General features: G+C 36.3%; 3 protein-coding genes across 4 annotated transcripts; all 3 read left to right on the top strand.

Annotated features, from left to right (window-relative positions):
• The first annotated feature begins 202 nt into the window (after window positions 1–202).
• Window positions 203–8,434, top strand: LOC133632421 (zinc finger protein OZF-like). 2 transcript variants are annotated; one of them, XM_062024828.1, is made up of 3 exons: window positions 203–510; window positions 4,490–4,858; window positions 7,730–8,434. In XM_062024828.1, exons 1-3 carry the CDS (start codon window positions 396–398, stop codon window positions 7,825–7,827), a joined length of 582 nt encoding a protein of 193 aa, XP_061880812.1. In that variant the 5' UTR covers window positions 203–395; the 3' UTR covers window positions 7,828–8,434. The 2 variants fall into 2 exon arrangements, with proteins under 2 accessions (XP_061880812.1, XP_061880811.1); XM_062024827.1 differs by having other exon boundaries at window positions 4,490–8,434.
• A 6,558-nt stretch (window positions 8,435–14,992) lies between these two features.
• Window positions 14,993–18,903, top strand: LOC133632447 (zinc finger protein 135-like). Its single transcript, XM_062024858.1, has one exon. The coding sequence runs from the start codon at window positions 15,186–15,188 to the stop codon at window positions 16,047–16,049; it is 864 nt and encodes a 287-aa protein (XP_061880842.1). The 5' UTR covers window positions 14,993–15,185; the 3' UTR covers window positions 16,050–18,903.
• A 5,662-nt stretch (window positions 18,904–24,565) lies between these two features.
• On the top strand, window positions 24,566–26,615 carry LOC133632449 (oocyte zinc finger protein XlCOF22-like). The gene has a single exon (XM_062024861.1). It carries the CDS (start codon window positions 24,882–24,884, stop codon window positions 25,617–25,619), a length of 738 nt encoding a protein of 245 aa, XP_061880845.1. The 5' UTR covers window positions 24,566–24,881; the 3' UTR covers window positions 25,620–26,615.
• Window positions 26,616–26,995: the final 380 nt, after the last annotated feature.

The following is a 26,995-nucleotide window of genomic DNA, read 5'->3' as shown; positions in this document are numbered from 1 at the left end:
TTTCATTTCTATCTCCAAAGTATTTTGATATCAAAAATGTTTTCGCGATAAGGAGCACTTCAATTATGAACCAGAAATGTAAGAAAATATGAAAAGGGCAGCGAGTTATTTAAAATGTATTTTATTTTTTAAAGTGCAGTTGTCGATTGTTTATGACCAGATAATGCAAACTTCCGGCGCATGCGCAAACACATCGCACAGTGGTAAAACGGAAAGTCCAAGATGGCGGACTAAGCGGCGTGGCTTTCCGGAGAAGTTTCACATTTACGATCTTATAGATTCAAAAATAGCATCAAATACCTCAACTATTCACCTTTTCTTAAGCTCACGAAACGGACTTTGTGTGTGGAGCGACGGCGTGTTATCTGAAGTGAAGATTGAAGACGTGATAGAAGATGGACGACTACTGCTATGCTAAGATGGCGACGTCCGCTAAAAGAGAACATGAAAGAGAATCAGCGCCACCAACTTCCAGCAATTCACCAACGGAGATAAAGACGAAAGATGAAGGTGAGTGACTTGAAGTTTTGTCATTTGAAAGCTACTTGAATTCCAAAATAGAAATTAGCCGACTTTGTTGAACAATGTAAACAAAGAACCTCGATCCAAAATGGCGGAAATGTCTGTTAGAAGCAGTGTTGGGTTAGTTACTGAAAACCAGTAATTAATTACAGTTGCTAGCTACTTTATTTCAAAAGTAACTCAATTACTAACTCAGTTACTTACACCAAAAAGTAATGTGTTACTGTGAAAAGTAACTATTTAGTTACTTCTTTTTTTTAAAAAACAACTTTAAGGCTCCCATTAATGCCCTTTTAGCCTTCATTTCAGTACTGTTATTGCACTGGGGAATAATACAATCTATTGATCAACTTGACATGCATTTGCATCACTGAACTCTGCTAAGCAATGTGGTCTACATACAACACACAAAGACAAAGATATGTTTCAAAGGGCCAATTTATTTCAGAACAGAACAAATTGACAAAAGCTGCAACATAACATACATAAGTAACAAACAGCATAATAACAACATAGCTGTAAACCTGGCTTCACCCAAGGAAGGCACACATGACATGATTATATATCATCTCACTATATACAGCACACATACTGCTTTACACATGTCTAACCAGACGTTTTTTTCTCTTAAGGAATTGTGAAATAAAATCATGTCTTCAGGAGATCAACACTGCCCAGAACACTCTACACATTTCCCCTGTTTTAGTTTAGAGATAAGGAAAGATTGGCCTGGCCCACTAGGATCCCTCTTTATGTTTGTGAACTTTATAGTCTATACATATAGAATGATGTGATAATCAAACACTCTAGAAGTCTGGAATGAAAAAGTATATAAGAGAATTGACAGAGTGTGTGTACCTTCAGTGATGAATGATGAGCAGAGGCAGAGTTTGGAGTGTTTTCTTTAGCTCGCTTTCCATGTTTATGTACTCACTGTCCACTGTGTCCAGCTGCCTGAAAGCGGGTGACTCTACTGTAGAAATAGCCTGCATGTCTTCTAGCACATACGCTGCAATGTCTCTATCAATGTTGTCCTGGCTAGCAGTCCCTCCGTTAAAATGTAGCTGCTGGGTGTCTCTCTTTACTAGCTTCGTCGAAGCATGTTGCTTTTGTAGCTGTTTCAGCAGATTTGAATTGCTGTTTTGGGCAGTAGATAGGATATTTGATTCAAGACACAACTTACATTTAACTAAAATGTTATTTTCTTTGTGCTGGACAAAAGATAAGTAGTGAGAATATATCCATGTTAAGAAACTCTGCTCCAGCTCCGCTATGATGTCTTGTTAGTAAACACAGACACGCCCCCCCCCCCCACACACACACAGCGCGCACCGCGTCTCTTCTCTTCCTTGTGACACAGGAACATTCAGAAGGACGACACCGCAGCAATAAAACACTCTCAGATATTCTCAGTTTCTAGCCGATACTATATAAAAAATATCGTAAAATAACGCAGTAACGCATCATGTAGTAACGGTAACTGAGTTACTGAATATAAAAATAACGCGTTAGACTACTAGTTACCGCCGAAAATAACGACGTTACAGTAACACGTTACTCCCAACACTGGTTAAAAGTTACCGCAGTAGTAAACAGTAGGATAAAAACATTTTGTCCCTGAAATAAACATTAAACTTGTTTAACATGTTGGTACACATTATTTTACAGTACTTCAGATTCAAACTGCACTTTAATGTACTTTTATTAAATATAAAACTCCACAATTGGGAAAATATTGTTTAGTAAATGTTAACTTGAATTAAAAACCCTACAGTATTCAGTACACCACTGATACTTTGTTTCCTGAAGAATGTTTGTGATGACAAGCAAAAAAAAGGAAAAAAGGTTGTTCTCTTTACCCTCACAACATGTACGGAAAAATAAGCAAAACGGTGGTCCTAAAACCAGGTACGGACCGAATGTGGGTGACCTGTACCGTTACACCTCTAGTAAACACAATTATAGATATGAACAAAATGACAGTTGTCAGCTGTGAGCATATATTACCTCCATCAAACATGGTGGAAATGTCTGTTACAAGATACTGTGGTAGTAAATAGTAGGGATGCAACTGTACTCGCTATTATCCTGCACGGGACAATCCTGCCTTTAAATATATACATAAAAAAGCGATATTAATCGAGATCGAGTGGCATGCAAAAAAGAATCGTGACATATTGCCACGCCCTTTTCCATCAGCATTTCAGTTCAGTTTCAGCATTTGGGCAGTTTCTACAGAAATGAGTTATGTTCATACTTAGTATTTTTTGTTTAGCACTTAGCAATAGTGCTAATTGCTTGATCTGCTCATCAGTCAGCTTCTAAAACTTGTAGCTCATCCTCCTTAAATTCAGGCTCAAAAATATAAGGTTCTGGATCATAATTTGTCCCAAAGTCTTCTTTGATGGCACTCATGAAGTCTGCCTTTATTAGTAATAGTTGGTGGTGTTGTTGAAGGGAATAGCGAACGTTGTGATGCGTCTGTGAAAACAATGTGCCGCTGTTTGCTTAAAATTATGAAAATAAGTAAATATTACATGTTATTATGAATGTGCCTGTTATTACAGTACATATATACTTACAGCGTGTATATAAAAAGTTGTTGGAAGGTTTTGGATATTTTTTATAGGCGAAATAGAGTGCATCCCCATTACCTGCATTGTTAGCTGACTTTTGCTAGCGTTTATTTATGAGTTAGAATCAGTGATGGGCAGTAGTGCACAACAAGTAGCGACGCTACTCAGTGGCCTAGTGGTTAGAGTGTCCGCCCTGAGATCGGTAGGTTTGTAGTCATACCAAAGACTACAAAAAATGGGACCCATTCGCCACCCTGCTTGGCACTCAGCATCAAGGGTTGGAATTGGGAGTTAAATCACCAAAAATGATTCCCGGAAGCGGCCACCGCTGCTGCCCACTGCTCCCCTCACCTCCCAGGTGGTGAACAAGGGTGATGGGTCAAATGCAGAGAATAATTTCGCCACACCGAGTGTGTGAGTGACAATCATTAGTACTTTAACTTTTTTAACTACAGTTCCCAGTAGCGTGGCGTTAGCCTCACTAATTTTTGAACCCGTAGTGATTCCTTTAGCTTAGCTATTTTTCGACCCATGTAGTGACGTAGCGTCCATCAAACGCTACAAAGAGAGAAAATAGACTGCTAATCAAGGGCTGGGGAAAAAATATTGCTATAATCATTTTAATTTATTGTTACTATGATTGTTAGTTTATGTGTTATCTATTTGTTACTAATGTATATCTGGTTGTTCTTTTAGGTTATATTTAAAATGTAGTTTTGGTGGTACTGTTGTTACGTTTTCAAATTAATAAATAATTGAGTTATTTATCGTGATTCTAAAAATCCCTCAAAATAATTGTGATTATTATGTTTTGCCATAATTGTCTAGCTCTCGCTGAGGTATTGACAAGGACTTCACGATAAACTATGTATCACGGTACTTGAGTCACGATACAATAGTCTATTGCCATATTGTGACATTGACTTTTACTGCGATTTTTACAAAGTCACTGAAAAATGTAAAAAAAACTACTTAAAATAAATGTATATGAGTACACTCGATGCCAGTAATAATTTATTGGACAAACTGTGTCAAAAACAAAGACAATAAAATGATCAATGCATTTGTACAGAAAGTGGATCAAATTTATTGCATTTAATATCTAAAAAAGTTATCTACTTCTTAACTACAGACTTCTTTGAGATAGATATTATCTTTTTCAGTTGTGCGAAGTATTTCAATATTGACATTTCCCCCACTGTTAGTTTGTAGTATCCTAATGTCCATCGCAGCAGATGTTTTCTACTTTCTGTGATTCTAGTTGAGTCTATGACAAGTCATGTAAACATTGATCCATCATTCTGGCAAGGCACTAAATGAATTGCCATGAAACACTACACACACATACAGTACATAGAAGAAAGTGTGTTTTTGTTGTTTGTGTCTTGCAGACGTCCAGCAGCTGATCGGTAATCCAGAAGAAGTTTCCCCTCAGTTAGGGGGGAGCTCCACTTTGAAGCAGGAGACTCCACAACCACCCTGCATTAAAAAGGAAGAGGAGGAACTCTGCATCACTCAGGAGGGAGAGTGTCTTCTAGGACGAGAGGAAGCTGATTACACCAAGTTTCCACTGAGTATTCTCTCTGTGAAGACTGAAGATGATGAAGAGAAACCACAAGTAGACAACCTCTTAGCTCCACTATCAGATAGTGAGGTTGAAGGCGAGGTTGAAGAACCTTTGAGCAGCGATACAGACTGTGAAGGTGATATGAGGACTCACACTGACAACAAACACTCTGAATGCTCTTCAAAGAAGAGAGGTAAAACATGTTTGAGCTGCTCAGTTTGTGGTGAAAGTTTTACTAAAAAGAGCCATTTGACTCAACACATGAGAACACACACAGGAGAAAAACCATTCAGTTTGTGTTCAGTTTGTGGCAAAAGCTTTTCTCGAAATAGCTTGTTGAGTCGACACATGAGAACACACACAGGTGAAAAACCTTTTAATTGTTCAGTTTGTGGCAACAGCTTTTCTCGAAATAGCTATTTGACTGAACACATGAGAACACACACAGGTGAAAAACCTTTTAATTGTTCTGTTTGTGGCAACAGCTTTTCTCAATATAGCTCTTTGACTCAACACATGAGAACACACACAGGAGAAAAACCATTTAATTGTTCAGTTTGTGGCAAAAGCTTTTCTCAAAATAGCTCTTTGACTCAACACATGAGAACACACACAGGTGAAAGCACATTTAAATGTTCAGTTTGTGGCAAAAGCTGTTCTGTTGAGAGATATTTGACTGAACACATGAGAACACACACAGGTGAAAAACCATTTAGTTGTTCAGTTTGTGGCAAAAGTTTTTCTTTTAAGGGCAGTTTGATTGAACACATGAGAACACACACAGATGAAAAACCTTATAAGTGTTCAGTTTGTGGCAAAAGCTTTTCTGTTAAGAGAATAGTGAATCGACACATGAGAACACACGGGACTAAGACCATTTAATTGTTCAGTTTGTGGTAAAAGCTTTCATCATAATTATCTTATCTGCTCATGACACCATGTCTTTTCTGTATCTGAAACCTTCCTGAACAGTAAGATAGATGATGCTCAAGTGTTTGGTTACTCCTTCTTCAGTCCAGGGACCTGGGGCCTCATGTGTCAAGTTTGTGCGCGCTCAAAAACCTGCACTACACCCTTTTTCACTGCAAAGTTGAGATGTATCAAAACTGACGTTGACGCATAAGTGATGCTGGGTAACTGTTTGCATAACAAACTGCCAACTTTTACTCCTCAGACTGATTGATGTGCAAATCAGAGACATACAAACAATGAACCCCCAACACCCACAACCCAACCCCCACCTCCCTCGACATTCGGGCATAACAGGTTCAATCCGGCCCGCAAGATGAGTTTGCGAAGTGTAAAATTCAGCTGCATTTTTTAATGAAAGAAACTGCTGTTCTAAATGTGTCCACTGGATGTCGCAGTAGCAATTCTGTTAGGCAAGCAAATAGTTTATACCGGGGCGAGCAAGTATACCAAGCTAGAGGTACACGGTGAAGCGGGGCTGTGACTCCTCCCCCTCCACCCAACGTAAAACAGTAGTAAAATAAGCAATCAGTAACCCCACTTAAAATGCAGCATGAGACACTGCACACTGATATAGTTCTGTGAAAATGATTGTCTTCTGTGCAAATGTAAAGAAAGTGAACAGTGTGTGATTTACTGCAATACTGTCAGTCTTTTAACTTTTTATTTGTGCTTTGTTGAAATTGTTCACACATTGCACAGCTTTTATTTTTCTATAGTTACACAGTAGAGAATATAGGATATACTTTCCGGCAAAAAGTAATGACGTCATATAAATTTAATATGAAAAAATAATGCAAAAAAACTAAAGTCCCGCCCCCTGACTTCCGGTCTATATGTCCCGCCTTCTGACGTCTGACTATGATTTGACAGATCAATCTTTGAAAGATGAGTCTATTTCATCGCTAAATTTTTTATATATTTAATTTGACAGGTCTTCGAAAGATGTGAAAACAATAATCTATATATTTACTATATTGAATATGAATTTATTGCAGCTATAGTCACTGTGTGTAGACTTGAAGGGGGTCTCGTATCCTTAGTAAGGGCTTTTTTCTAACAGGAAAATTGGGGGTCTGTTTTATAAGTTTTTCGGTGAATTGAGATAAAGATGACCTGTTATCAAAGCCCTACAATGGGGGGGTGTGGGGGTCCCCACCCTCCTGTCTGTTGTAGTCTAAAACTGATTTTGACAGTTGTTGACTGATGAAAGAAAAATATAAGCAGTCATATAAGCATGCGTGCAATCCCATTAATTAAATCAAATGTGCTGGGTCGTAGGAATGGGAATAGTCACATCCTTCATGATTGAATGTAACCACGCTCCCCATCGTTGGATGATGCTGAGACAATCGATCATACAATGACTTCTCATCTTACTTTATATCATAGTCAAACTAAGTTTATCTTTGTTTCTGAAATATATCTCGATTTTAAATACCGCCAACATTAAAATATACCATGCGACACTAGTTTTAACAATAATACAAATAATATTAAAGTCATGTTGTTGATTGTGTGGTTTAGTTTAGGTTTTAAGCCACATCCTGCAGTTAAAAAAGATGAACAATTAGTTTCAAACAAATGGTAAATGTTAAAAGCTATTAATGCCAAAGTTTTTCAAATCTTCCCATACTACTTTTTAAACTTTAAATGTCTACTTTTTATCATTGTAAGATTTTCAGGAAAATATATTTAGTTTATTTTTCATATTACAATATTTTTGATCCACACCTTGTGTAAATATCGTTAAAGTTTAATCCGCATATTTTTTTGTAATATTTAACACCATGTTTTTAATTGCCTGTCACTACATTGTAGGAATATTGATAGTTTTCTTCTTTTCGTAATGTTCACATGTTTTATATACGTATTGTGACTTTAAGTTGCATTTTAAGTGTAGCTTTTATTGTCATTGTACAACAATGCAACACAATTGAATGAATAGCTGCAAGTCAACTTTAGCTTGCTGATTGTACAATATTTGGTGTAGTGTGACTTTTTGGTGCTTTTAGACTGCCGACCATTCCCATGTTTTTTATCATTGCTTTTTCCTAAATTTAACCTTGTTTGCGTATATGTTCTTCTCAAGCAGACCCCCCCACCCCCATTGTCTACCTGTATCTCACCTTTTTTGTAAGGGGCGCCGGAAGTTGGCAGACCCGTCAGCGATCCTGTTCTGTCTCCCTGTAATGTTTGTCTGATCTGGAAAGGGATTGTGCTGAAAATTGTAATTTCCCCACCGGGATTAATAAAGTATTTCTGATTTTTGATAATAGTTTATTAAAATACTAACAGATGGTGGAAATACAAAGTGATGTTAATAATAGTCTTCACATCAATAATATTGCAAACTACACTACCGTTCAAAAGTTTGGGGTCACCCAAACAATTTTGTGGAATAGCCTTCATTTCTAAGAACAAGAATAGACTGTCGAGTTTCAGATGAAAGTTCTCTTTTTCTGGCCATTTTGAGCGTTTAATTGACCCCACAAATGTACTGCATTTGTACATCTATTCATTAAAGTTATGTTCAACCACACCCAAACATGCTCACCCAATTACTTTTTCCAATGACTTTTTCTGTTTCCTTTTCATTCACTACTCAGTTTGTCAGTGTTTTAGCAAGTGTGTTTTTCAAAACCTATTCATAACGTTCAACACTTTAGAATTTTTTTATTTTTTGGTCGCAATATTTGACATGTTTAAGAGCAGAATGTTTCCCACATTAACTATTTGTGTGTACATAACTTACTGATTATATTGGCTGAATTTAACATACATATTTCTAGTCATTGCTTTAAACACTTTGAACTGATTTAAAATTGTATTTAAAAAAAAAAAAGCTAACATACAAACAACTAGCTGTTATTTGGATGAAACAATGTCTAAAACTAATAATGCTAAAGTTTTACAATGCATTTACTTTTGTGTATTTACTTTTGTTTAGCTGCATCATTTTGAAGGGATTTCTACTACTTCTTGTAGGAACATTGATGAATCTCTCCATATACCGTGTAATCATTCTAATAATAAATAGATTGCAATGTAATTGTACTACTGCTATCGTCCAGGCATATGTTCTCCTTATGGTATAAAACAGTCACCACAAGACAGCATTAAACTCTTATAGCAACATATTCATGTGCACATGAAAGTCTATTTTTAAAGGTAATCAACACTGTAAGTGTTTTCACATTGAAGCCAGGATCATGATACCCAAATAATAGATTGATGTTAATATAATTTTAATGGTTTATCAAACTAGCTGTGTGTATTTAGCTTTATTTGAAGACGTATATGTTTGTGAAGTTTCTTTTTTTGTCACATTTTCTTAAGTTGATGATTTGTATTACACTGACCTGTACATCTTGCACATTTGTGCGTTTGTACACGTCACGGATAAGTTATATAATTTTACTTATGCTTTTAACTACTGCAAACCATCCATGTACTGTATGTGCTTCATGTACTTTGGCATTCATTCACTCACTATTTTCAGTATCTTCATGGATTTAATGCTTTCCTAAAACAACAATATTACAAACTTGTCCCAAAAACTAGGCTAAAAACCAGAGGAGATAGAGCCTTTTCAGTGGCAGGGCCCAGACTATGGAACAACTTTCCATTATCTATTAGGTCCTCCCAGTCTCTGAGCCAATTTAAATCTAGGCTAAAAACATATTTGTACTCCCTGGCATTCAAATCCAGTTAGACGGGATATCTTGGTTGTTTTTATTTCTTGTTTTATCCTTTTTATTTATTTATTACATGTTCGTATTTTAGGTGATATATTCTGCACTCCTTTTAAGGTATATTTTACTGTTGTGTTTTATTCATCCTTCTGTGTTACAATGTAAATGTGACACTACGTACCCCTTTTCACCGGAATTTAGGGGGCAGGACTTTAGTTTTTTTGTATTAAATTTATATGACGTCATCCTTTTTGACAGAAAGTATATCCTATATTCTCTCACAGAGATGCATAGAATGCAGGAAGTAACTCAACCCACTTGAGTAGCTTCTACCTCAGTTTGTATGGTTTGTTGAGTTAGCACAGGATTAATATGTGGAAATGACAAATGAGGTAGTTGATACATAGAATAGTTTTTATTCATGCTTTATTTGTTTTTTTTTGTTAAATTCTAGACGGGTTGTGACTTACGGTTGAATTGCTTTGTAGAAACACTGAGATTAAGTCTAAGTTCATTGTGTTCTTCAATGCGTTTTTAAATTTTGCCATTTTTTCTTCAGAATTTTTAACTAACTTGAAGTGTTCTGTTTTGATTAATTGAAATTTGTATTAGTAGATTGCACAGTACAGTACATATTCTGTACAATTGACCACTAAATGGTAACACCCTAATAAGTTTTTCAACTTGTTTAAGTCGGGGTCCACGTTAATCAATTCATGGGAAAAGAGGATTATTTGTGATATGTACATTTTCAGAAAGTGCTTGTTCTATTTTGGGCCAAAGTAAAATAAAGAAAACAATCTGATGTTGTCATAGTCATATTTTTATGTTATCATGCCATGATTTTACCCGTCCCGCCCACATGGAAATAGATTTTCCTCCATGCGGCCCCTGAGCTAAAATGAGTTTGACACACCTGCTGTAATGTGACTCATGTGAGCAGGTTACTGTATAAACACATTTTGTTATAAGTTATAAAAATGTGTTCAGTTCTCAGAGACACATCAATGTCAGGCTGACAATCGCTCTTCCGCTTTCTCCAAACACGAGAACAAAGCACCTCCTACTGACTTGTGATTGGTCAGACCGTGCCCATCTTAATCACATGGCTAATTTCTATATAATAAATTGCGATGTATCACAATTGAATATCTTATATGCTCAGACAGTAATGTGTTTATATAAGTTTAGATTGTGTTATGATGTTTGTAATGGGGAAAGACGTTAATGTGTCTTGTTTTCATGTTTGCATTTAAGATAGTTGACATTTAGCATGATAGCTGTTAACTGGCGATTAGTGATGTTAAGTGCCTAAGATGGTAGTTATTGATTAGCAGTGTGATGAGGGCTTTCTGCTGGTGAGTGATTAGCACTACAGTTAGAGCCACCTATCGCTAGGTAGAAATGAGCAGTTTCACCAACATTTTTATGTGAAACCATATTACTAACTGTCTGGTGTTTTACAGGATTCATGGAAGTTTATTGTCATACCAGCACACGATACACATGAGATGGCACACAATTTAGTAGCACGTGAACAATAGGATTGGTCCTGGTGGAGATCTACACTCTTAGTGCTTTTCTTCTTTATTCAGAGTAATCATTTGACTTTCTAAAGGTTTTTAACTAAAACAACTAAGTAGCTTGAAAAATATTTATGTGTTTCTTGTAGTGTTTAAAATGTATGAATTTTTTCTTCGATGTTTGCCCTTTTTCTGGTTTGAACAACAGCCATGGAAAAAGTCTGTGCACGTGCTTGTATATATATTTTTTAAATTTTCAAACAGTAGTTGTCCAATATTTGGTGTTAGGTACTTTTGCAAACCATTGCTTTAAAACAAGATTAAAATGCCTTTATTTTGGAAAAATAACTGCTGTGGAGTAGGAAACGGAAGTTGCTGACTTCTAGCACATGCGCAAATGTACTTGAAACCAAGACCGCAGGCTATGGTTGTTCGGAGATTTTTCGAGTTCACGATCTTAAAGTCATATGATTCACAGCAAATATAGCAACAAATATCTCAATCCGTATTATCCAAAGCCACAAAACGTGCATTGAGTTTGGAGCGATATCTGAAGTGAAGATTGAAGACGTGATAGAAGATGGACGACTACTGCTATGCTAAGATGGCGACGTCCGCTAAAAGAGAACATGAAAGAGAATCAGCGCCACCAACTTCCAGCAAATCACCAACGGAGATAAAGACGAAAGATGAAGGTGAGTGACTTGAAGTTTTGTCATTTGAAAACGATTTCAAGCCCTTAAAATAGAAACGAGCCGACCTTGTTGAAGAATGTAAAGAAAGAGCCGCCATGATTGTTAGCTTGAAGAAGGCAGTGGAGTTCACATCAGAGGAGATGAAAGAATGCAAAAGTCAAATGAAGAAAGTGGAAGAGCAAAACAAGCGCTTGTGTAAAGAAAATAATGATGTGAAAGAAGAGATGTTGGGGAAGAGTAAGAGATGTGAAGAGAAGACTGGACCACATGTCTACATCAACGTGCAGAGGATTGGAGGTAATAAAGAACAAGAAAATAAATGTATGCTGTGTTCAAACACTAATGGTAACATAAGATTGCTGGTAGTGTTTTTGTTATATTTTTGGTTTAAAAATGTAACTAAGAGCAAGTTGCAAACATCTGAGCCCCTTTAAATATTTGTATTTCTTTCTAGTTCTTATCTTGTTTTTCTATAAAAAAAAAAAAGTATTGAATTCCTTTGGTGGTGTTACGGTATGATATGTTTTAATAACAGATAGTTTATGTTAAAAATGTGTCTGAAATTAAACAAAGCCCCAAATTTGAAAAGACAACTTTCACGAGGGTATGACACGGATATTCAAATGAAATAGCATTTTCTAACAACATAAATAACACCTAAATAAATGACAAAAATAAACAAGTACCAAACAATATCAATAAAAGTGCTTCTTAAAACGCAATCGATGTGCCTGTTTTGTTGAGAGTAGTGCAAATGTTGCAGTCCATGACATTGTCATCTGAAAAGTGTTTGTGGTAATGAACCACAGTTGGAGAAAATGTAACTCTTCTTGGGGGGAAGGTAGATGGACTTATTTTGCATCAGGCGCAGTAGAGCTGACAGAAGTGCGTACATCAAACTATCAAAAGTTCTTCCATGTAATTTCTGGCTGTCTTCAGGACTGCTTATCATAGACGGTGTCTTTGGACAACAACTCTGTTAGGCTCCTTGGGTGTGTTTTTATTTTCATCATGTCGTGGTTTTGAGGTAACGCGAGTATTTTGTCACATTTAACAAAGTCTCTGTACTGTTTGTCGTGTCGTTAAGTAACAGAAAAAGTTCCTCTTTCCTGTTTTGGGCAAATGAAACAAATAATATATTCAGCTAGCATTACTAAGATACGTTATTCATCGAGTCTATCAAGTTATTCGATGGATCTTAGATTGGACATAACAACCACTACCTCTAAGTCATCCTCCATCTTGTAAACACTGTAGCAGCTAGTGAAAGATTCAAATGATGTTGTTGCGCCAAGATTTGATTGTGAGCATTTTTTAATTGTATGTTCTAGTTCTTAGTAGGGCTGAGTTAGGGCTGGACAATTAATCAGATTTTAATCTCAATTTCAAATACGACCGGTCATAAAAACGTTGTTGTAAAAAAAAGATGAACGTGCATGCAAATTCTTGAGCGTGTAACGGTTAAAGGGATGAGTGAGCGTATGATTGAAAAAAAGACCATGTCTACTAGAATGTGCTACTTTTTATTTGACACAGTGCTAGTATGTCTAATCAGTAATCACTGAACTCTAACAAAAAAGTAAGACCACATGATTTTTGCTTTAAAGTAACTTCGGAATTGACCACTAAAACATAATGTGCTGTTAAATGCAGAATTTCACGGAAATGGACATAAATGTGAGTGAAATGTTGTCATTGTGAGGAGAAGGAACATTTGTTTGGGACAATAATTTGTCCGGTACCCCTCGTTCATCCCCGAAACACTCAACCACCCTGTCCCGAACTAAACAATGTGGAGACGGCCACTTGAAACAGCGAATAAACTATGATGCTAAAGCTAGCAAGAACAATCCATACACCACAAAACACTTCTTGTGTTGTTGTGAACGGCATCACGATGTAAGATCAATGTACAAACAGGAAAGCAGTCGCAACTTGAGAGGCTTTCTTTATTTTACAGCCTCAAGTTTTCTCAAAACTCACACTTTCCGCTTTGGTTGATTGATTTTAGAAAATGTTATTTATGACAAAAAAAGCAAACAATCTATTGTATTAAAATAAGTGTGAGAAGTAAGAAACGGAATTCAGAAACATTTAAACAGAAAACCTGAATTAGATTTGTTTTTCATATTGCTATAGTCATTTTAATTTATTGTTACTATGATTTTAATTTTACGTGTTATTTATTTGTTAGTAATGTATATCTGGTTGTTCTTTTTAGATTATAATTAAAATTGAATGTTGGTGGTACTGTTTTTTATGTTTTAATTTTAATAAATAATGGTGTTATTTATCGTGATTCCAAAATCCCTCAAAATAATTGTGATTATTATGTTTTGCCATAATTGTCCAGCCCTAGACGAGGTATTGGCAAGGACTTCATGATAAACTATGTATCACGGTACTTGAGTCACGATACAATAGTCTATTGCAATATTGTGACATGGAGTTTTACTGTGATTTTTATAAAGTCACTAATGTAAAAAAACTACTTAAAATAAATGTATGTATATACACTTGAAGACAGTTATAATTTATTGGACAAATTGTATCAAAAAACAAAGTAAATAAAATGATGACTGCAATTGTACAGAAAGTGGGTCCAGTTTCTTGCATTTAATATCTAAAAAAAGTCCTCTACTTCTTAACTACAGATTTCTTTGAGATATGATATTTTTTAGTTTTGCGATGTATTTCAATATTGACTTTTTCCCCACTGTTAGTTTGTAGTATCCTAATGTCCATCGAAGCAAATTATTTCTACTTTCTGTGATTCAAGTTGGACTTTTCTGAGTCTATGACAAGTCATGTAAACATTGATCCATCATTCTGGCAAGGCACTAAATGAATGGCCATGAAACACTACACACTAGGGTTGCCCGATACCAATAATTTAGTTACGGTATTAAATGTATAGATACTTTTCCAAAGAAAAGGAACTACGAAAAATGTCAATATTACACTCCATTAAACACTCACAGTCAAAGAAAATTTTTACAAGGTTAAAATATAAATTAAACGGCATTAAACACATTGGGCTTTTCTTGTTGCACTCAAAGATCAATTTACAATTTTCCATATTATCAATCAATCAATCAATGTTTACTTATATAGCCCTAAATCAAGAGTGTCTCAAAGGGCTGCACAAGCCACAACGACATCCTTGGCTCAGATCCCACATTAGGGCAAGAAAAAAACTCAACCCGATGGGATGACGATGAGAAACCTTGGAGTGGACCGCAGATCAGCCTCGGCTCTGTAGTCACCGCCACACAGCGGCATTCAGATGAAAGAATGGTACCGGTACTTTTCAAAGGTGCTATAGTACCGATTTCAATTGATTAGTACCGCAATACTTTATTAGTAGCAGTATACTGTACAACCCTACTACACACACATACAGTACATAGAAGAAAGTGTGTTTTTGTTGTTTGTGTCTTGCAGACGTCCAGCAGCTGATCGGTAATCCAGAAGAAGTTTCCCCTCAGTTAGGGGGGAGCTCCACTTTGAAGCAGGAGACTCCACAACCACCCTGCATTAAAAAGGAAGAGGAGGAACTCTGCATCACTCAGGAGGGAGAGTGTCTTCTAGGACGAGAGGAAGCTGATCACACCAAGTTTCCACTGAGTATTCTCTCTATGAAGACTGAAGATGATGAAGAGAAACCACAAGTAGACAACCTCTTAGCTCCACTATCAGATAGTGAGGCTGAAGACAAGGTTGAAGAACCTTTGAGCAGCGATACAGACTGTGAAGGTGATATGAGGACTCACACTGACAACAAACACTCTGAATGCTCTTCAAAGAAGAGAGGTAAAACATGTTTGAGCTGCTCAGTTTGTGCTGAAAGTTTTACTAAAAAGAGCAGTTTGACTCAACACATGAGAACACACACAGGAGAAAAACCATTCAGTTTGTGTTCAGTTTGTGGCAAAAGCTTTTCTCGAAATAGCTTGTTGAGTCGACACATGAGAACACACACAGGTGAAAAACCTTTTAATTGTTCAGTTTGTGGCAACAGCTTTTCTCGAAATAGCTATTTGACTGAACACATGAGAACACACACAGGTGAAAAACCTTTTAATTGTTCTGTTTGTGGCAACAGCTTTTCTCAATATAGCTCTTTGACTCAACACATGAGAACACACACAGGAGAAAAACCATTTAATTGTTCAGTTTGTGGCAAAAGCTTTTCTCAAAATAGCTCTTTGACTCAACACATGAGAACACACACAGGTGAAAACACATTTAAATGTTCAGTTTGTGGCAAAAGCTGTTCTGTTGAGAGATATTTGACTGAACACATGAGAACACACACAGGTGAAAAACCATTTAGTTGTTCAGTTTGTGGCAAAAGTTTTTCTTTTAAGGGCAGTTTGATTGAACACATGAGAACACACACAGATGAAAAACCTTATAAGTGTTCAGTTTGTGGCAAAAGCTTTTCTGTTAAGAGAATAGTGAATCGACACATGAGAACACACGGGACTAAGACCATTTAATTGTTCAGTTTGTGGTAAAAGCTTTCATCATAATTATCTTATCTGCTCATGACCCCATGTCTTTTCTGTATCTGAAACCTTCCTGAACAGTAAGATAGATGATGCTTCAAGTGCTTGGTTACTCCTTCTTCAGTCCAGGGACCTGGGGCCTCATGTGTCAAGTTTGTGTACGCTCAAAAACCTGCACTACACCCTTTTTCACTGTAAAGTTGAGATGTATCAAAACTGACGTTGACGCATAAGTGATGCTGGGTAACTGTTTGTATAACAAACTGCCAACTTTTACTCCTCAGACTGATTGATGTGCAAATCAGAGACATATGAACAATGAACCCCCAACACCCACAACCCAACCCCCACCTCCCTCGACATTCGGGCATAACAGGTTCAATCCGGCCCGCGAGATGAGTTTGCGAAGTGTAAAATTCAGCTGCATTTTTTAATGAAAGAAACTGCTGTTCTAAATGTGTCCACTGGATGTCGCAGTAGCAATTCTGTTAGGCAAGCAAATAGTTTACCAATTATACCAAGCTAGAGGTACACGGTAAAGCGGGGCTGTGACTCCTCCCCCTCCACCTAACATAAAACAGGAGTAAAATAAGCAATCAGTAACCCCACTTAAAATGCAGCATGAGACACTGCACACTGATATAGTTCTGTGAAAATGATTGTCTTCTGTGCAAATGTAAAGAAAGTGAACAGTGTGTGATTTACTGCAATACTGTCAGTCTTTTAACTTTTTATTTGTGCTTTGTTGAAATTGTTCACACATTGCACTGCTTTTATTTTTCTATAGTTACACAGTAGAGAATATAGGATATACGTTCCGGCAAAAAGTAATGACGTCATATAAATTTAATATGAAAAAATAATGCAAAAAAACTAAAGTCCTGCCCCCTGACTTCCGGTGTATATGTCCCGCCTTCTGACGTCTGACTATGATTTGACAGATCAATCTGTGAAAGATGTGTCTATTTCATCGCTAAATTTTTTATACATTTAATTTGACAGGTCTTCGAAAGATGTGAAAACAATAATCTATATATTTACTATATTGAATATGAATTTATTGCAGCTATAGTCACTGTGTGAAAACTTGAAGGGGGTCTCGTATCTTTAGTAAGGGTTTTTTTTCTAACAGGAAAATTGGGGGTCTGTTTTATCAAATTTTCAGTGAATTGAGATAAAGATGACATGTTATCAAAGCCCTACAATGGGGGGGTGTGGGGGTCCCCACCCTCCTGTCTGTTGTAGTCTAAAACTGATCTTGACAGCTGTTGACTGATGAAAGAAAAATAGAAGCAGTCATATAAGCATGCGTGCAATCCCATTAATTAAATCAAATGTGCTGGGTCGTAGGAATGGGAACAGTCACATCCTTCATGATTGAATGTAACCACGCTCCCCATCGTTGGATGATGCTGAGACAATTGATCATACCATGACTTCTCATCTTACTTTATATCATAGTCAAACTAAGGAAGTTATGAATAAGTTTATCTTTGTTTCTGAAATATATCTCGATTTTAAATACCGCCAACATTAAAATATACCATGCGACACTAGTTTTAACAATAATACAAATAATATTAAAGTCATGTTGTTGATTGTGTGGTTTAGTTTAGGTTTTAAGCCACATCCTGCAGTTAAAAAAGATGAACAATTAGTTTCAAACAAATGGTAAATGTTAAAAGCTATTAATGCCAAAGTTTTTTAAATCTTCCCATACTACTTTTTAAACTTTAAATGTCTACTTTTTTATCATTGTAAGATTTTCAGGAAAATATATTTAGTTTATTTTTCATATTACAATATTTTTGATCCACACCTTGTGTAAATATCGTTAAAGTTTAATCCGCATATTTTTTTGTAATATTTAACACCATGTTTTTAATTGCCTGTCACTACATTGTAGGAATATTGATAGTTTTCTTCTTTTCGTAATGTTCACATGTTTTATATACGTATTGTGACTTTAAGTTGCATTTTAAGTGTAGCTTTTATTGTCATTGTACAACAATGCAACACAATTGAATGAATAGCTGCAAGTCAACTTTAGCTTGCTGATTGTGCAATATTTGGTGTAGTGTGACTTTTTGGTGCTTTTAGACTGCCAACCATTCCCATGTTTTTATCATTGCTTTTTCCTAAATTTAACCTTGTTTGCGTATATGTTCTTCTCAAGCAGATCCCCCCCCCCCTATTGTCTACCTGTATCTCACCTTTTTTGTAAGGGGCGCCGGAAGTTGGCAGACCCGTCAGCGATCCTGTTCTGTCTCCCTGTAATGTTTGTCTGATCTGGAAAGGGATTGTGCTGAAAATTGTAATTTCCCCTCCGGGATTAATAAAGTATTTCTGATTTTTGATAATAGTTTGTTAACATACTAACAGATGGTGGAAATACAAAGTGATGTTAATAATAGTCTTCACATCAATAATATTGCAAACTACACTACCGTTCAAAAGTTTGGGGTCACCCAAACAATTTTGTGGAATAGCCTTCATTTCTAAGAACAAGAATAGACTGTCGAGTTTCAGATGAAAGTTCTCTTTTTCTGGCCATTTTGAGCGTTTAATTGACCCCACAAATGTACTGCATTTGTACATCTATTCATTAAAGTTATGTTCAACCACACCCAAACATGCTCACCCAATTACTTTTTCCAATGACTTTTTCTGTTTCCTTTTCATTCACTACTCAGTTTGTCAGTGTTTTAGCAAGTGTGTTTTTCAAAACCTATTCATAACGTTCAACACTTTAGAATTTTATTATTTTTTGGTCGCAATATTTGACATGTTTAAGAGCAGAATGTTTCCCACATTAACTATTTGTGTGTACATAACTTACTGATTATATTGGCTGAATTTAACATACATATTTCTAGTCATTGCTTTAAACACTTTCAACTGATTTAAAATTGTATTTAAAAAAAAAAAGCTAACATACAAACAACTAGCTGTTATTTGGATGAAACAATGTCTAAAACTAATAATGCTAAAGTTTTACAATGCATTTACTTTTGTGTATTTACTTTTGTTTAGCTGCATCATTTTTAAGGGATTTCTACTACTTCTTGTAGGAACATTGATGAATCTCTCCATATACCGTGTAATCATTCTAATAATAAATAGATTGCAATGTGATTGTACTACTGCTATCGTCCGGGCATATGTTCTCCTTATGGTATAAAACAGTCACCACAAGACAGCATTAAACTCTTATAGCAACATATTCATGTGCACATGAAAGTCTATTTTTAAAGGTAATCAACACTGTAAGTGTTTTCACATTGAAGCCAGGATCATGATACCCAAATAATAGATTGATGTTAATATAATTGTAATGGTTTATCAAACTAGCTGTGTGTATTTAGCTTTATTTGAAGACATTTTATATGTTTGTGAAGTTTCTTTTTTTGTCACATTTTCTTAAGTTGATGATTTGTATTACACTGACCTGTACGTCCTGCACATTTGTGCGTTTGTACACGTCACGGATAAGTTATATAATTTTACTTGTACTTTTAACTACTGCAAACCATCCATGTACTGTATGTGCTTCATGTAATGTGTCATTCATTCACTCACTATTTTCAGTATCTTCATGGATTTAATGCTTTCCTAAAACAACAATATTACAAACTTGTCCCGAAAACTAGGCTAAAAACCAGAGGAGATAGAGCTTTTTCAGTGGCAGGGCCCAGACTATGGAACAACTTTCCATTATCTATTAGGTCCTCCCAGTCTCTGAGCCAATTTAAATCTAGGCTAAAAACACATTTGTACTCCCTGGCATTCAAATCCAGTTAGACAGGATATCTTGGTTGTTTTTATTTCTTGTTTTATCCTTTTTATTTATTTATTACATGTTCGTATTTTAGGTGATATATTCTGCACTCCTTTTAAGGTGTATTTTACTGTTGTGTTTTATTCATCCTTCTGTGTTACAATGTAAATGTGACACTACGTACCCCTTTTCACCGGAATTTAGGGGGCAGGACTTTAGTTTTTTTGTATTAAATTTATATGACGTCATCCTTTTTGACAGAAAGTATATCCTATATTCTCTCACAGAGATGCATAGAATGCAGGAAGTAACTCAACCCACTTGAGTAGTTTCTACCTCAGTTTGTATGGTTTGTTGAGTTAGCACAGGATTAATATGTGGAAATGACAAATGAGGTAGTTGATACATAGAATAGTTTTTATTCATGCTTTATTTGTTTTTTTTTGTTAAATTCTAGACGGGTTGTGACTTACGGTTGAATTGCTTTGTAGAAACACTTGAGATTAAGTCTAAGTTCATTGTGTTCTTCAATGCGTTTTTAAATTTTGCCATTTTTTCTTCAGAATTTTTAACTAACTTGAAGTGTTCTGTTTTGATTAATTGAAATTTGTTTTAGTAGATTGCACAATACAGTACATATTCCGTACAATTGACCACTAAATGGTAACACCCTAATAAGTTTTTCAACTTGTTTAAGTCGGGGTCCACGTTAATCAATTCATGGGAAAAGATGATTATTTGTGATATGTACATTTTCAGAAAGTGCTTGTTCTATTTTGGGCCAAAGTAAAATAAAGAAAACAATCTGATGTTGTCATAGTCGTATTTTTATGTTATCATGCCATGATTTTACCCGTCCCGCCCACGTGGAAATAGATTTTCCTCCATGCGGCCCCTGAGCTAAAATGAGTTTGACACCCCTGCTGTAATGTGACTCATGTGAGCAGGTTACTGTATAAACACATTTTGTTATAAGTTATAAAAATGTGTTCAGTTCTCAGAGACACATCAATGTCAGGCTGACAATCGCTCTTCCGCTTTCTCCAAACACGAGAACAAAGCAGCTCCTACTGACTTGTGATTGGTCAGACCGTGCCCATCTTAATCACATGGCTAATTTCTATATAATAAATTGCGATGTAACACAATTTAATATCTTATATGCTCAGACAATAATGTGTTTATATAAGTTTGGATTGGGTTATGATGTTTGCAATGGGGAAAGACGTTAATGTGTCTTGTTTTCATGTTTGCATTTAAGATAGTTGACATTTAGCATGCTAGCTGTTAACTGGCGATTAGTGATGTTAAGTGCCTAAGATGGTAGTTATTGATTAGCAGTGCGATGAGGGCTTTCTGCTGGTGAGTGATTAGCACTACAGTTAGAGCCACCTATCACTAGGTAGAAATGAGCAGTTTCACCAACATTTTTATGTGAAACCATATTACTAACTGTCTGGTGTTTTACAGGATTCATGGAAGTTTATTGTCATAGCAGCACACGATACACATGAGATGGCACACAATTTAGTAGCATGTGAACAATAGGATTGGTCCTGGTGGAGATCTACACTCTTAGTGCTTTTCTTCTTTATTCAGAGTAATCATTTGACTTTCTAAAGGTTTTTAACTAAAACAACTAAGTAGCTTGAAAAATATTTCTGTGTTTCTTGTAGTGTTTAAAATGTATGAATTTTTTCTTCGATGTTTGCCCTTTTTCTGGTTTGAACAACAGCCATGGAAAAAGTCTGTGCACGTGCTTGTATATATATATTTTTAATTTTCAAACAGTAGTTGTCCATTATTTGATGTTAGGTACTTTTGCAAACCATTGCTTTAAAACAAGATTAAAATGCTTTTATTTTGGAAAAATAACTGCTGTGGAGTAGGAAACGGAAGTTGCTGACTTCTAGCACATGCGCAAATGTACTTGAAACCAAGACCGCAGGCTATGGTTTTTCGAGTTCACGATCTTAAAGTCATATGATTCACAGCAAATATAGCAACAAATATCTCAATTGGTATTTTCCAAAGCCACGAAACGTGCATTGAGTTTGGAGCGATATCTGAAGTGAAGATTGAAGACGTGATAGAAGATGGACGACTACTGCTATGCTAAGATGGCGACGTCCGCTAAAAGAGAACATGAAAGAGAATCAGCGCCACCAACTTCCAGCAAATCACCAACGGAGATAAAGACGAAAGATGAAGGTGAGTGACTTGAAGTTTTGTCATTTGAAAACTATTTCAAGCCCTTGAAATAGAAACTAGCCGACCTTGTTGAAGAATGTAAAGAAAGAGCCGCCATGATTGTTAGCTTGAAGAAGGCAGTGGAGTTCACATCAGAGGAGATGAAAGAATGCAAAAGTCAAATGAAGAAAGTGGAAGAGCAAAACAAGCGCTTGTGTAAAGAAAATAATGATGTGAAAGAAGAGATGTTGGGGAAGAGTAAGAGATGTGAAGAGAAGACTGGACCACATGTCTACATCAACGTGCAGAGGATTGGAGGTAATAAAGAACAAGAAAATAAATGTATGCTGTGTTCAAGCACTAATGGTAAAATAAGATAGCTGGTAGTGTTTTTGTTATATTTTTGGTTTAAAAATGTAACTAAGAGCAAGTTGCAAACATCTGAGCCCCTTGAAATATTTGTATTTCTTTCTAGTTCTTATCTTGTTTTTCTATATAAAAAAAAAAAGTATTGAATTCCTTTGGTGGTGTTACGGTATGATATGTTTTAATAACAGATAGTTTATGTTAAAAATGTGTCTGAAATTAAACAAAGCCCCAAATTTGAAAAGGCAACTTTCACAAGGGTATGACACGGGTATTCAAATGAAATAGCATTTTCTAACAACATAAATAACACCTAAATAAATGAAAAAAATAAACAAGTACCAAACAATATCAATAAAAGTGCTTCTTAAAACGCAATCGATGTGCCTGTTTTGTTGAGAGTAGTGCAAATGTTGCAGTCCATGAAATTGTCATCTGAAAAGTGTTTGTGGTAATGAACCACAGCTGGAGAAAATGTAACTCTTCTTGGGGGGAAGGTAGATGGACTTATTTTGCATCAGGCGCAGTAGAGCTGACAGAAGTGCGTACATCAAACTATCAAAAGTTCTTCCATGTAATTTCTGGCTGTCTTCAGGACTGCTTATCATAGACGGGCCTTTGGACAACAACTCTGTTAGGCTCCTTGGGTGTGTTTTGATTTTCATCATGTCGTGGTTTTGAGGTAACGCGAGTATTTTGTCACATTTAACAAAGTCTCTGTACTGTTTGTCGTGTCGTTAAGTAACAGAAAAAGTTCCTCTTTCCTGTTTTGGGCAAATGAAACAAATAATATATTCAGCGAGCATTACTAAGATACGTTATTCATCGAGTCTATCAAGTTATTCGATGGATCTTAGATTGGACATAACAGACACTATCTCTAACTCATCCTCCATCTTGTAAACACTGTAGCAGCTAGTGAAAGATTAAAATGATGTTGTTGCGCCAAGATTTGATTTTGAGCATTTTTTAATTGTATTTTCTAGTTCTTAGTAGGGCTGAGTTAGGGCTGGACAATTAATCAGATTTTAATCTCAATTTCAAATACGACCGGTCATAAAAACGTTGTTGTAAAAAAAAGATGAACGTGCATGCACATTCTTGAGCGTGTAACGGTTAAAGGGATGAGTGAGCGTATGATTGAAAAAAAGACCATGTCTACTAGAATGTGCTACTTTTTATTTGACACAGTGCTAGTATGTCTAATCAGTAATCACTGAACTCTAACAAAAAAGTACGACCACATGATTTTTGCTTTAAAGTAACTTCGGAATTGACCACTAAAACAGAATCTGCTGTTAAATGCAGAATTTCACGGAAATGGACATAAATGTGAGTGAAATGTTGTCATTGTGAGGAGAAGGAACATTTGTTTGGGACAATAATGTGTCCGGTACCCCTCGTTCATCCCCGAAACACTCAACCACCCTGTCCCGAACTAAACAATGTGGAGACGGCCACTTGAAACAGCGACTAAACTATGAAGCTAAAGCTAGCAAGAACAATCCATACACCACAAAACCCTTCTTGTGTTGTTGTGAACGGCATCCCGATGTAAGATCAATGTACAAACAGGAAAGCAGTCGCAACATGAGAGGCTTTCTTTATTTTACAGCCTCAAGGTTTCTCAAAACTCACACTTTCCGCTTTGGTTGATTGATTTTAGAAAATGTTATTTATGACAAAAAAAGCAAACAATCTATTGTATTAAAATAAGTGTGAGAGGTAAGAAACGGAATTCAGAAACATTTAAACAGAAAACCTGAATTAGATTTACAATTTTCCATATTATCAATCAATCAATCAATCAATCAATCAATCAATCAATGTTTACTTATATAGCCCTAAATCAAGAGTGTCTCAAAGGGCTGCACAAGCCACAACGACATCCTTGGCTCAGATCCCACATTAGGGCAAGAAAAAAACTCAACCCGATGGGATGACAATGAGAAACCTTGGAGTGGAACGCAGATCAGCCTCGGCTCTGTAGTCACCGCCACACAGCGGCATTCAGATGAAAGAACGGTACCGGTACTTTTCAAAGGTGCTATAGTACCGATTTCAATTGATTAGTACCACGATACTTTATTAGTAGCAGTATACTGTACAACCCTACTACACACACATACAGTACATAGAAGAAAGTGTGTTTTTGTTGTTTGTGTCTTGCAGACGTCCAGCAGCTGATCGGTAATCCAGAAGAAGTTTCCCCTCAGTTAGGGGGGAGCTCCACTTTGAAGCAGGAGACTCCACAACCACCCTGCATTAAAAAGGAAGAGGAGGAACTCTGCATCACTCAGGAGGGAGAGTGTCTTCTAGGACGAGAGGAAGCTGATTACACCAAGTTTCCACTGAGTATTCTCTCTGTGAAGACTGAAGATGATGAAGAGAAACCACAAGTAAACAACCTCTTAGCTCCACTATCAGATAGTGAGGCTGAAGACGAGGTTGAAGAACCTTTGAGCAGCGATAAAGACTGTGAAGATGATATGAGGACTCACACTGACAACAAACACTCTGAATGCTCTACAAAGAAGAGAGGTAAAACATGTTTGAGCTGCTCAGTTTGTGGTAAAAGCTTTTCTTGTAAGAGGAATTTGACTGAACACATGAGAACACACACAGGTGAAAAACCATTTATTTGTTCACTTTGTGGCAAAAGCTTTTCTGTTAAGAGGAATTTTACTCAACACATGAGAACACACACAGGTGAAAAACCATTTAGTTGTTCAGTTTGTGGCAAAATCTTTTCTCGAAATACCTTTTTGACTCAACACATGAGAACACACACAGGTGAAAGACCATTTAATTGTTCAGTTTGTGGCAAACGCTTTTCTGTTAAGAGCCATTTGACTGAACACCTGAGAACACACACAGGTGAAAAAACATTTAACTGTTCGATGTGTGGCAAAAGCTATCCTGTTAAGAGCACTTTGATTCAACACATGAGAACGCACACAGGTGAAAAACCGTATAATTGTTCAGTTTGTGGAAAAATATTTTCTCGAAATACCTCTTTAATTAAACACATGAGAACACACACAGGTGAAAAAACATTTAGTTGTTCAATTTGTGGCAAAAGCTATTCTGTTAAGAGCACTTTGATTGAACACTTGAGAACGCACACAGGTGAAAAACCATGTAATTGCTCGGTTTGTGGTAAAGGCTTTTCTCATAATGGCTCTTTGTGGCGACACGAGAAGACATGTTGGAGAAAAACCATTTAGTTGTTCAGTGTGCTGTAAAAGGTTCCCACATAATGCAGACGCAGTAAAACACATAAGAACACACAAGAGAAAATAACCAATTAGCTGTTTAGTTTGTGGTATGTTGCTCATATGTGGTGACATCCACCCTACCCAGGACCTCCTCACTGCTTCTTTCACAAATATCTGAGGTATTCATACAAACTTGGATTATTTGGAGCATAATCTTATCTATGGGGTCTTATCTACTCATGACCCCATGAAACCTTCCTGAACAGTAAGATAGATGATGCTTCAAGTGCTTGGTTACTCCTTCTTCAGTCCAGGGACCTGGGGCCTCATGTGTCAAGTTTGTGCACGCTCAAAAACCTGCACTACACCCTTTTTCACTGCAAAGTTGAGTTGTATCAAAACTGACGTTGACGCATAAGTGATGCTGGGTAACTGTTTGCATAACAAACTGCCAACTTTTACTCCTCAGACTGATTTATGTGCAAATCAGTGACATGTGAATATTTAACCCCCAACACCCACAACCCAACCCCCACCTCCCTCGACATTCAGGCATAACAGGTTCAATCCGGCCCGCGAGATGAGTTTGCAAAGTGTAAAATTCAGCTACATTTTTAAATGAAAGAAACTGCTGTTCTAATTGTGTCCACTGGTTGTCGCAATAGCAATTCTGTTAGGCAAGCAAATAGCATAGCAAGTATACCAAGCAAGAGGCTGTGACTCCTCCCCCTCCACCCAACGTAAAACAGGAGTAAAATAAGCAATCAGTAACGCCACTTAAAATGCAGCATGAGACACTGCACACTGATATAGTTCTGTGAAAATGATTGTCTTCTGTGCAAATGTAAAGAAAGTGAACAGTGTGTGATTTACTGCAATACTGTCAGTCTTTTAACTTTTTATTTGTGCTTTGTTGAAATTGTTCACACATTGCACAGCTTTTATTTTTCTATCAATACACATTATGTCTAGAAGACAGGAAGTAACTCAACACTCTTGAATAGTTTCTACCTCAGTTTGTATGGTTTGTTGAGTTAGCACAGGATTAATATGTGGAAATGACAAATGAGATAGTTGATACATAGAATAGTTTTTATTCACGCTTTATTTAGTTTTTTATTCAATCCGAGATGGGTTGTGACTTAAAGTTTAATTGCTTTGTACAAACACTGAGATTAAGTCGAAGGTCATTGTGTTCTTCAAAATGCACCATTTTTTCCCGCATAATTTTTAACTAACTTGAAGTGTTTTGTCAAGAGGATTATTTGTGATATGTACATTTTCAGAATGTGCTCGTTCTATTTTGGGCTGAAGTAAACCAAAGAAAACAATCTGAAGTTGTCGTAATTGTATTTTTAAGTTATCATGCCATGATTTTACCCGCC

Source organism: Entelurus aequoreus, linkage group LG17 (assembly GCF_033978785.1).
Source record: "Entelurus aequoreus isolate RoL-2023_Sb linkage group LG17, RoL_Eaeq_v1.1, whole genome shotgun sequence".
In the NCBI taxonomy this organism is placed as follows: Eukaryota; Metazoa; Chordata; class Actinopteri; order Syngnathiformes; family Syngnathidae; genus Entelurus; species Entelurus aequoreus.
The sequence above is the reverse complement of the archived record's forward strand: the minus strand, read 5'-3'. Positions and strand labels throughout refer to the sequence as shown.

Bases quoted from the DNA above. Each gene is read 5' to 3' on its own strand.
- LOC133632421 (XM_062024827.1), top strand. From the start codon at position 396: ATGGACGACTACTGCTATGCTAAGATGGCGACGTCCGCTAAAAGAGAA. The intron at 511-4,489 runs GTGAGTGACTTG...TGTGTCTTGCAG, and splicing joins GATAAAGACGAAAGATGAAG to ACGTCCAGCAGCTGATCGGT.
- LOC133632447 (XM_062024858.1), top strand. From the start codon at position 15,186: ATGAAGACTGAAGATGATGAAGAGAAACCACAAGTAGACAACCTCTTA.
- LOC133632449 (XM_062024861.1), top strand. From the start codon at position 24,882: ATGAGGACTCACACTGACAACAAACACTCTGAATGCTCTACAAAGAAG.